The following is a 12218-nucleotide window of genomic DNA, read 5'->3' as shown; positions in this document are numbered from 1 at the left end:
ACCTCGCTTTTCAGACCGATGAGCTTTGTAAAAATCGACGCGTTTCAGAAAGGCAGAGAAGAAACTATAACGTACAGTATGTGGAAAATTAGTTTTTTGAACCTTAAACTGCATAAACACATTTCATTACACCAAATACACCAAATAATGTTCTTTTTAGCAACATCATATGACCCCTTTAAGAGAATAAGGACAACCGTTTTAGACCATGCGCTGGGCGTGCCGACCATTTTTCCCGTCATTAAACTAGCAAAAGTGGATTTGGACACGCCCTAAGTGCACCTGCGCCGTGCGCTTTAGACCATGCGCTTAGATCGTTAAAATAGGGCACCTAATCTTGGAAAATGTGTAGTAGGTAAAAATGTTACTGCCGCTCTGTAGTTTACTCACAGTACGTGTGCTCGCGAATCTCGAAAGTTAAAGTAAAAAGCGAGCGCGCATTCAAAAGCGATTTCAGTGCCCCACATATTAATAACGGCTCCCTGATGCTCGCAATTTATATACAATATGATTACCCAATGACATAATTGCGAGAGAAAGCATTGAAACATATTTTTTCCTCCCATTTTCCCTTTAGGGGTTCTGTAGTGCACAAACAATTTGATGAAAAATCATAAATTGTGATTAAAAATAGAAGAAATCGATTAAAAACAATTTTTAGTGACCTTTGAAAAAAAAAATACAGTACATTGACTGCAATGTACTACTGTAAGGCTGGGTTTTGACACAAATTTCACGATTCGATTCGATTCTCATTCACAAGCTTGCGATTCGATTCGATTTGATTAAATATCGATTATTTCGGATATATATCAGGTACAGTACATGCCAAATTTTCTCAAGGAAAAAAAATCTCTCAACTAATGCTGTAAAATATACATGAGTCAGTTGGTACTACATTACTATAATATTAAAGGTTCAAATTGACTGATTTGTTAAAATTACATTTAATGAAGTTTTTAAAATAATAAAGTTACAATTACATAATAATATTTCTACTTCCATTAGTTTTTTTTTATATAAACATAATGGTGGCTGTCATAAAAACTTGATGGATTTATTCAAACATAAATTAAACATTGAAGAACAGTAAAATTTTATAATGAACATGTTATTTGGTGCATATATTCAGCAAAATGCCCCTCTCTACCGTTTACTTTTCTATCTGACTAATGAGTTTATGGTCACCGAATATGTTTTTCTGAGGTAAATGACAATGTGCCGTTACGTGACATTGTTTACAAGACGTTATATTGACGTCTTTGTGCAGTTGAAACACTGATTGAGCGATTACATGAGACAGGATACAGATTGTAAAGTTGTACTCTTTCTTTTAACTTACCTTCGGATGTTTAGTCATGTTTATTTTGTGCTGAAGCTGGTATTAATGTGGAGGAGATGATCAGTTCTACCGCGTCTGTTTATCTGAGGCGCTACAGCGATCTGTCACTTCACATTAAACAGCGCCAAAACGGCATTTATTGTTTGAATAATGCAATACAATGGACAGAATTAGAAATCTGAGACTTTGTTTCATATGAAAAGTACAATGCTTATTGCGATATATTGGATGGGAAGTACCCTTCATTGTTCCGTCCATTAACTGAAAACAGGCTAGACTTATTGATTCTTGGGATTTAAGAATCAATATCGTTCCGTAAAAATGAGAATCGATTAATACCAAGATATCAATATTTTTTACCCAGTCCTACAATGTACTGTATATTTTTTTCCAAAGGTCACTTTTCATCTTATTAGTCTTTCGTAAAATCCTTTAACCAACAAAGACATCCTCCTCCAGGACGTGACATCACTTTTAGTCAGGAAACAGTATGGATTTAATGAATTCTCTCAGGTTTGAGGCATTCGCTGGTTTATAAACATCCTAATTAAAACAAAACATTCCATCTGTTTGACAAAATTACAAGAAAATCTGTTCATATATGTAAGCGAACCCAATCCCTAACTGAGCACTGAGTAATTTTAGCTCTTTATCTTTAATCCTGTTCATTTTGAATAAAGTCTAAACTTGATCTTTGCTATAGTTTATAATAGAAGCACTTGAATTCAGTTATTTAAGTTGATACCGCATAACAAGAACGGCTTGTGCCACTCAGCTAACGTTTAAACCCTGGAAAAGCAGAAAATATCCATCCAGTAAGAATTTCCTTGAAGTCATGTCAGTTCACTCGAGCTCCACAAATGAAATGCTAAAAAGGGCTGTTTTCCCCTGGGCTGACAGATAAGTGGAGAGCGGTGGGCGGAGACGGGCCGTTTCTGACCTGAGCTGCCGGTCTTTGCAGACGGCCACCATAACCAGCAGGTTGCCCAGGACGCTCATGAGCATGACCAGTGACAGGAAGCTGATGAGAGCAATCCTCTTCGCCAACCCGTTGCTGTGGGAACAGAGAGAAGACACAGAATTAGTGAAAATCATTTGATCGTATGGAACGATGAAAACACTGATAAGTGTCACAGCCTTGAAGGCGATTCAACATGACTAACAATAGACGATAAGACATTTCTTTTCCAGAAGACATTACAGGTGCATCATTGTGAGTGAAGGAATGCTTTTAATTGCACATTTAATGCATTTAAAGTACGTTTGATTGGCTAATTATTAAATGTTGACATTTAAGAAAGCTTTCGCCACCTCAATTCCCATGGAAACTCTGGCGTAAAAGCACCGGCCAGGAATAGAAAGCACATTGCCCACACAGTGTGACCAAAAAAGACAATTCGTCCTCATGAAAAGATAATTTCTTTAGGTTACCAATGACGTAGATCTCACAGACGCTGTTTCTAATCATTGGTGGATCAATAATGATTAGCAATGACGTTTAAAACCTTTCTGCCACATGCATTCGTTTCTAGTTTTCATCTACATTCAATTTAGATATTAGATTGCATTGTGAAAATCATATTCTAGTACACAGTAGAGGCAGAAAAATGCCTCTTGTACCTATAAACTCTAATGCAATTCTCTTCCGACGCAGTGTTTTCCCTCAAGATTGACACTGACTATGTAATTGTAGGCTGAAGGCTGTTATTGTGACTGCAGGCGTGAGGAAGAGGTAACCTCCCGCCGCACATTACAGACTAATGAATGGCAGGGAATTGAAGATAAAGAGCCGATAAACCGATAAAGAGTCAGTTCAGCCACAGAGCGTTTGACACTTCTGTTGATCATGAGCTATAAAGCTCTACCTGTCTAAAACATAACAGAAATCCGAAGTTATATGGGTAAAGCTTTATAATAAGTATGTAGTAAGAACGTATTTACTAATCATTTGCAAACTGTTAGTTTAAAGTAAATATAGTTAATATATACAAATAGTGTGTTGTTCATTCATTGTCACAGTAATTAAGTGTTATTTTTTAATTAGCTCATATGTAAAAAGTTCGATAATGCTTATTAATAGTTCTCACTATAGATTAGGTCATGGAAAATCAGAAAATGCATTAAATGAACTATTATTGGATTGCATTTACTAATTAGCATTAGTATTAAGGGGTCGTTAAAATACATTCCAAAAAATACAGAAACAGAAAATACAAAAAGCCCATTCCAGAAGCTAAACATTAAACATAAACATATAAAAACATGGAAACCCAGCATGTGTGCGTGCTTAATATATTTTGTCAACTTTTTAAGAAACACTGAATATGAATGCAATTAATGTCCAATGAAGATTGGTTTAAAGCACTTAACTAATGACATTTTTCTGATGACCTGTGACCTAAAGTGAGAACTATTTATGGTTAATAAGTTGCTAACAAAGCATAAAAAATATAAAATTCTATACGTATGAGCTTATTAAACAATAACACTATGATAATTACTGTGACAATTAATAAAAAACTCACTATTTGTATACAGTCTATTAATATATTAACTACAGTTTATAAAGTATTAATTAGTTTGTTTGCAAATGATTTATAATGCTTTGTTACTGTATATTACTGTATATATTATATTTAAAGAAATATAAATAGACATGAATTTAATATTAGAGGTGCTAAGAAATGAAGCAGGGGATGTGGAGGAAGAGGAGGGGTGGCAGAAGAATTGTCTCTCTGAAATGAGGTAAGCAGTCCTTATATGTCCTTGAAATATGACTGTCAGGATTAAATAAACACACTCGTCTACAATAAAATGAAGTTTTATTTCCATATCATCGAACATAAGCCAAGAGTCCACAGAAATCCATTCTGCAGTCTGAGTGGTCACTAAGTCTTTCTTTCCCTTTCTTTCTTTGCAATATAACAAACAAAATGGGTCTCTGTTAGTTACAAATTACATGTACTCAAACCAATTTACTAAAATGAATCCATCTTCCAATGTTGCATACAAAAGAAAGGACATTTTACTGGCGTTCACAGAATACATTTGCATTAAATTACATTGCTTTCCCATTGTTTTTTTTTTATGTGTACGTGCTAGATAAATGTGTTTGACCATTGCACTCGTATCTCACATCTTTTTCAAAATTATATTAGGAAAATTGATCATTAAATACTGGCTGAATAAATGACTTCCAATTAATTATCCCCAAACAAAAGGATGCATTGTGGTAATTATATCATACTAGGTCTTCATTAAAATTACAAATATATACACAAAAATATTTAATTGCCCTCAGTCAAAGTCGAGAAGGAAAAACTGTTTTTTGCTGAACAAAAATCCGTATATGTATGCGTCTGAGAAAAACAAGTAAAAAAAAACTAACCTAGGTAATATATCAAACCAAGTGGCATCAATTCTCCTTTAGCCTAGAATACACCACACAACTTTTAAAATCTGAACACATTTTAAAACACAATGCATCAAAAAGAACCGGTTCAAAAGAATGATTCCTTCATAAACCAGATATCACTCCAGACCGTTTACCTGAGGCTCTGGATTACAGGGAATAATGTTGTAAATTGCAGTTCAGTTGTAGTTCATCAAATAACTATGAACATAATCCAGTCACAATTTGGCAAGCAGGAATTGTCACAATACTTTTTTAATCTTGAAAAGTATATCTCTTGTTTTTTTGAGACCTCAAAAATAATTTGCATATGGTTCTTTAATATGTATGAATGCAATGCAATGACAATGCAATGTCTGTTCTCCCAGTGCTGTGGAATGTTTAATCTGTATTGATTGAGGAAATCAGCAAAAGAGCGGAAACCTCAGAGACACCAGAATCAATGGCCGCTCGCTCACCCGGTATTATGCATGGTGTGTATGTGTGTGTGTGTGTGTGTGTGTGTGTGTAATGACTGGCGAAACCTTTGACCCCGAGTATGTAATTGAACTGAGGCTGCAATCAGAACATGCCGGCTCAATCAAAGCACTCAGTGAGCCGACCTTAGGTCATTCGGTACACGCTGTCCCTTTGGTTGGCTTTCACTGCAAAACACCACTTTTTTAGACAGCATGATGGAATGCATTATAATTACTCATTTAAATTAATTAAAAGCTTTTGTGTCACAAGTGCATATTATATGAGTCCTCAAAGGGCCTTGATATAAAACTATCCATTTAACCAAGGTATGACAAACTAAATTCAATGCCATTAATAATATCAATAAATATATATTAATAATATTGTTCCTTTTTCCATGAAAAATTGTAAAACTTTGACGGTTTATCTTTCATCTCATCTATCTTTAACACACAATATTGAATTGAAAGAAATGTTTTGCAAATTCCAAGGAAGCAAGTTAGTTTTTGCTTTCATAACTTTTAAAATATACGTGACATAAACATCAGTGTTGATATTGTGAACTACAACTAAAACTAATACCATTAAAAATTGTTTTTGGCAATTGAAATAAAGCTGAATATAAATATATAAAATAAAATATAAATATGAAATGAAAAACTTGAATGAAAATTACATATGCTTTTTTATATATAAATAAGTTAAAATAAGTTTAGTATACTATTATAAAATAAGTCTGAAGTATACTATAATAAAAGTAAAACAGAAATGAAAAATAGAAATATTGAAAAAAACTGGAAAAAACTGAAAAAAATGACAAAAGAGCATCTTTACTGAAAACACTAAAATTAAAATAAAATCTTAAAATATAAAAATATAAGCTAATTTAAAATACTAATAAATATGATAAATACTATAAGAATATATTAAGATTAAAAATAGTATAGCTGCAAGCAGCGATTACCGGGGGTTCAAGTATTAAAATTAATAAATTATTAAAAAAGCATTTTTGGCAAATCCAGGTGACTTACATAGAAATATGATGTTTTTCGACACTTATGGCTGTTACAGCACCAGCTGTGGTCCGATCTCCCTGAAACTTTGCATGCTTGTTTAGAATCATCTGTCGCATGTGCTCACTGGGTTTCGTGAAGTTTTGAGTTTTTGTTTAGGCTTTATAGGCTTCTGGGTATATTTGGACAGGCCCCTTTTCTAAAGGACCCCGTTATAGCTTCCCTAAATTTCAACATGTTTTTAAGATAATTATTGACCTAGACAATCCAGAGAATTGCACTGCGGTGGTTTTTTCCAGATTGAGCGAAAAACCTAGGACTAGTTCGCAAAAGTAGGTTTTTCACATCTTCTCAATCATTTAAAAAGCCGTTTGATTGACAGCAGTGGTTCTAAAGGCAAAGTTGTTCGGAATGAGGAGGTCTATCATACGATACAAATATCGCGTGTATGTGCAGAAAACCGTGCAATGCACAATCGTTTACGCCCTCAAAAAATGTGATACCACCCCCCAGTTGCCGATTTCTTTCAAATTTCTCACAGACCTTTGGAGCCGTGAGTCAAACAGGCCCACCGAGTTTCGTTGCGATCGGCCTCCGTTAACCTTGTCTAATAGATGCTCAGACTTCATCGGCCAATGGTGGCCATGTTTTTTTTTAGATACGCAAATGTCCCCATATACACTTGTGGCACTTTGGACCAAGACCATGCACAGCGATTTTCATGTTGATAGGACAAATGGTTGCCTAGTTATAGCCATTTTTAAGTTTTTTCCCTCTTATAGCGCCACCAAGTGGCCAATCTCCGCGATTTATTTCCTGTGACCTCAGCTTGAGCTCTTACATAAGTGGTCCGAGTTTGGTGAATGGATCTCATTCCGTTTAGGAGTTATAGGCATTTTACTAAAAGTGGCCCCGTCCCCTTCGAACGTTTTGGCGTCCCTTTGCCACAGTGAGTCGAAAGTTCAACTTTTTTTTTTGTGATAATTATTGAGATTCACTCACCAGAGAATCTTTCTGCACTGGTTTGGTTCCGATCGGGCGAAAAACCTAGGACTAGTTCGCAAAAGTAGGTTTTGCAAAAAATGCTAAATACCCGAAAATTTCGCCAGGCTCACGATCAAATCTGAGGCATGCATTTTTTTCGGCATGAACCAAGGATTCCAACGACATAAGACACTTGAGCCTGCGACTGGCGGTTTAGGAGTTATGAGCGATTTCTTACTTTCGATCGCTGTAGTGCCCCCGTCAGGCCGATTGGGGCGAGCCTCGGTCACGTTGTAGGCGGTGTAAGTACTACCATCCCTCCAAGTTTCAAGTCTCTACGACTTACGGTTTGGTCTGCACGATCAGTTTTACGTGGAAATCGCTCATCCGTGACCATTCTAACAATTACAATAGGGTTTCAGCACTACGCACTTGAACCCCTAAATAAAACTAGACATAGTGCATAATATATTATTTAAAGGTCTTACTGAATACTTGTGACACAGGCTCCTGATTTTCCAAAAGCAGAAGACAGACTGACATCTGCTGTGAGTCAGTGGAGGGACTTTGACTTGAATGGTCTATCTGCAATATGATGTCATGTAATTAGGCCAAATGATACTCCAGTCTTACATTTCCTTTTCAGTGTGAGAGTCGTGTCAAAAATTCCAGACTTGAGACTGAACTCAACTCATGAAGTGAAAACATGCTTTTTCCTGAGAACAATGGCAGCAGATCAACTTAAATCAAGTCCTCCTCAATCTACTTATTATATAATAAACTATTTATTATATAATTGTAAGATTCATAAACACCACTATTTTAACAAACTATTACTTTCTACGGTAAAAGAAAACATGTCTAAAATATTGAGGCAGCCCAAAAAAGGGGAAGTAATTTTTTTTTCTTGCTACAATCTGTTTTATTTATTACATACAGAGACATTTAACGTCAGAAAGTGAAGTTCTTCAGCCCTGTGTATTATTTCTCCTAAAAAAATATAATTCACCAAAAAAGGACAAAGACTGCTGGTGAAAAAACACAGGTCTCTGAAGCCCAGCACTGCAGCGTGGCCGTTTCGAGCGATCATGTTGTCTGGCACGTCACATATTCAGCCCTACTTGTTGTTATTCAGTTGCTAGTGATATGAAGGTTGGAAAGAAATGTGTCCTCAATTGCCAGGAAAGCGTCCAAGAGTCAAAGCGCTGACAATCTAAACTTGAACTAAGGCCCTTCATTTTCATTAATTCTCTGTGCAAACAGGCATCAGTGTGTTCTGATTTCACAGCAACACTCGTGAAGGACAAATATGCTGATTAAAATCACAAAGTGCACGGTGTGAATTTACCGAGATCAATGAACAATTGACCCTCGCAGAAGCAGCCATTTGCAATTCTAAATGTGCAACGGCGAAGCGAATTCTCCTAATAAATCTTAATAAGATCAGAATCTGTGAGTTTTTTGATTAAACCAACTTTCAGATATCCACAAACTCTTGCAAGGTATATTGTGAATATTGAATGACTTCGATCACATGGCTCTAAAATCATAAACTGCTTAATTTTAATATATTTAGTGCAACATTGCCTGCCAACTTTTTAAACGGCCTTGAAGTATGATTTTTAAAAACAGGTTAAGAGTTCTAAGAGTTATATACTGTATTTAAGACTATGTACTTTATATCTTTAAGAAGGGAAAGAACTACATCAAATCAAAACAATGGAGAAATATAAAAATATTAAATTGTTGAAAGATGTTACTGTAACTATATATCCAACCAGTTACAAGGAGACAAGGAGCAAACAGGTAAATAAAAATCAGACAAAATGAGACAAAAAGGTATAAGACTGTTAACGGCTTAATGAGGGGAAAGAACTAGGAATATATACATATATATGGGGAGTTTAAGGGAGTGGGCGGAGCTAAAGAGCTCTTTTTGCATGCTTTGTTCACTGCGACTCTGATTGATTGAATTTTCTGTTCAGAATTATGGGTAATGTAGGTTTTCACCATGAATTCCACTATTAAAAATGTTTATGTCATGATTATTTTAAAAATAAGTTAAATTAATGCAAACACATGGGTTCAACAAAAGCATATACAAACTGATTAACAACCTCAGAGCTCACAACAGGTCTGTCTTTACAGGTTTAACAGTTATTGTTAAAAATCAATTTCCCTATGGAGAAAATGAATGGAGTTTTGCGCTCTATATTAAAGTGATCTTATGCCTTTGTTTTCCCAAAATATCCTCACCGGGATTTCTAAATTGCCTAAAAATGTCTGGGTCTTGTTTCTCTATTGCTTTCATTCTTGCTGAAGGCAATGACTGTAATGTAGTTTGACCAATAGCATGCAGGCATTGTACATATTGACCAATCATGGCACGCAAAGGCGGGATCTAAAGAAAACGGTCAAAACAATGCAAATATGCATAAATTTAACGTATGAGGACTGTAGAGAGAACTTTAATGGGTAAACAAAGCCAATAGCTGGAAATCCCAACCAGGATATTCCCAAGAAAAAGAGGATCTATGGTCACCTTACATATTGAGAAAACGAGAGAATGATGGTATATGTACAGTAGTTTTGTCACATAAGCCTGACACCTCATAAAGCATATAAATGAATAATGTTTATTGCATTCCACACAGTACACAATAAGCTCAATTGTATAGTTAATATTGACAAAGTAAATGAAATTACGGCCCACCCCACTTGACATTCTTCCACCATGATTCATTCATTGTCATGTCCCCAACTCAGAAAGCCAGGGAAATTTTCCTTCACCTTGCAAACTTTGGAAAACATCTTGCAATTTATTCTGACATGCCGCCCCAATAAATCATATGCTGCTAGCTGTGGCCCTTGCTTATTTTTATTTCCTATTTGACAATTGCCTCTGTTCTGTCCAAGACCAGTAAGTGAACAGACACCCTGCAGAATCCGAGAGAAATCAGCAGTGACCATGCCGAACACATCATCCGTGGCTTTCGTAGCATCCATAGTGACTATGCATTAGATATATTCCACAGGTCAGTGAGATTCAGACCTCATTCGGCCATTGCAAATAGAATCATATGAAAGGCCACACACACAATGTACACGACCTTCAACACTGGAAGTGAGGGTAAATACTCTTGACATACAGTAAATCAGTGTAGATTCTATATAACACATGTTATAATATAATAAAGCAAAGTGTTTTAAAGGATATAAATTCAGTCCCTTCAAGGTTGTTGATCACATGACCTACATCAGGCTGGTTTCACTGGAGCACCACGCAATTTGCTGAATTCCTCAGGCGAAGTATTTCAGGTGAATGAGAAAATACACACGAGACCAAGAGCACACTTTAGAAGCGCAAATACGAAGGCTCGCTTTCCATACATCTAAGGTGTGATATAATTTCCCAAAATTAATTTGCAGATGAACACTTCGCATCCCTGAATGAATACAGCATCTCAATGGAATTGAATTGTTTCGATCTCATCCAATAGGCTCGCTTTGGGAAACATGTTTCCTGATTATTATAAATCATTTATTTATTTATTTATTTTTTCATCCCATTCTGTGGATTGACAGTAATTAAATGGGAAATCCGTTAATAACTTGCACCTGGGAATGGGTTGGGCTACGTGTCAGTCGTGCTTTTTCTAAGGGCACATGTGACTCTTCCATCCGTGAGGACAAAAGCGTAACGAGTGCGGATCTCCAAAGGATGACTGGGATGAAGTCAAATGCAGATCATTTAGGGCTTGTAAGCGTCATATTTCTGGGTAATTTACAGGCATTTGCAGATGTCATGTCATCAACGCTGAACATATTTAGAGGGCTGTCAGAAACCTTTACCCTTGATGAGGTGTTTGAAAACACGACAAAGCTCAGATTTTCTCCTTATTTTGACACATGTTAGATTCATTTGAAACAAGTAAATGGGTGAGTGTGTGTGTGCGGCAGAGTATAGATTTAAGTACTGCTGTAGACATACTGGGCCATTCTTCTTGTCATGCTGAGTAAAAGCGTGCTCCAAACCCTCAGTGTTATCTGTGTTACATATAACATCCATTTAGAGATAAGCTGAAGGTAAGTCATGTTAATAAATCTGTGTTCTCTGGATCACCACACATGGTTAAAGCAGAGTTAAAGCACAGATTCATTATGGAAAGTGTGTACAATTTAAATTTCACCAAAAACTGATTCATTTCACACTGTTTAACAACTATAATAATCTGTGGTATATTCTGAGGCAAGCATCACTATTACTATTGCTCATATTTAACACATTTAAACCCACATTTGTGACAACAAATTAGTGAAGGGTCTAAAAGGAGTTGTTGATGTATTGATCATGTAAACATTTTTACATGGCTGTATATATACATATATATATTAGTGGTGTAAAAATTAGCGCGTTAACACAGGCGATTAATTTTTTTCAGTTTAACCAATTAACGCAGGGGAATTAACGCTTTTTTTTTTTAAGAGGAAAAAAGTACTTTAATGGCTTTAAGGATTAATCTATATTTAATTTAGAATTTAGTGTTTGATAACTTCAATTTCAATTTCTGTATATTTCTGCTGAAGGGCACAGGCAAATATGACATTTATTATAATGGGTTTATGTGAAGATTGTTTTAAGTTCACTTAAATTACAAGTTATTTTTTAAAGTCTAATAAATGTTAAAATTGATAGCTCTCAATTATACTGTAATGTTCAATGGCTATAGTCAATTGTTAAATATTGGGTGGGGGGGCAATTTTATAGAGAAATCAGTATTGGTATCATTGATACAGGCCTTCAGTCATAAAAAGAGATGCCATTAAACAAATATTATAAAAATATACTGTCTTTATGTTGTTTGTACATTAATCTGAAGATTGAATGTGAAATTATTGCAATTTAAAAGTATATTTAAAAACGTTAATGTTAGGTGGAATTTCAGAAAAATGTGCGATTAATTAGTTAATTTTTATATATATATATATATATACACTGTATATATAT

At 35.3% G+C, this 12218-nt stretch overlaps 1 protein-coding gene across 1 annotated transcript in view; it reads right to left on the bottom strand.

Moving 5' to 3' along the window:
• The window catches only part of LOC107741092 (5-hydroxytryptamine receptor 4-like), a 125225-nt gene that overhangs the window by 82519 nt on the left and 30488 nt on the right, over positions 1-12218 (bottom strand). The window contains exon 3 of the mRNA XM_016553685.1: positions 2283-2396. Coding sequence (XP_016409171.1) covers positions 2283-2396 — 114 coding nt within the window. The remainder of the gene's footprint in view (positions 1-2282; positions 2397-12218) is intronic.

This window comes from Sinocyclocheilus rhinocerous, unplaced genomic scaffold (genome assembly GCF_001515625.1).
Source record: "Sinocyclocheilus rhinocerous isolate Xijiao unplaced genomic scaffold, SAMN03320098_v1.1 scaffold44, whole genome shotgun sequence".
Taxonomy (NCBI): Eukaryota; Metazoa; Chordata; class Actinopteri; order Cypriniformes; family Cyprinidae; genus Sinocyclocheilus; species Sinocyclocheilus rhinocerous.
The sequence above is the reverse complement of the archived record's forward strand: the minus strand, read 5'-3'. Positions and strand labels throughout refer to the sequence as shown.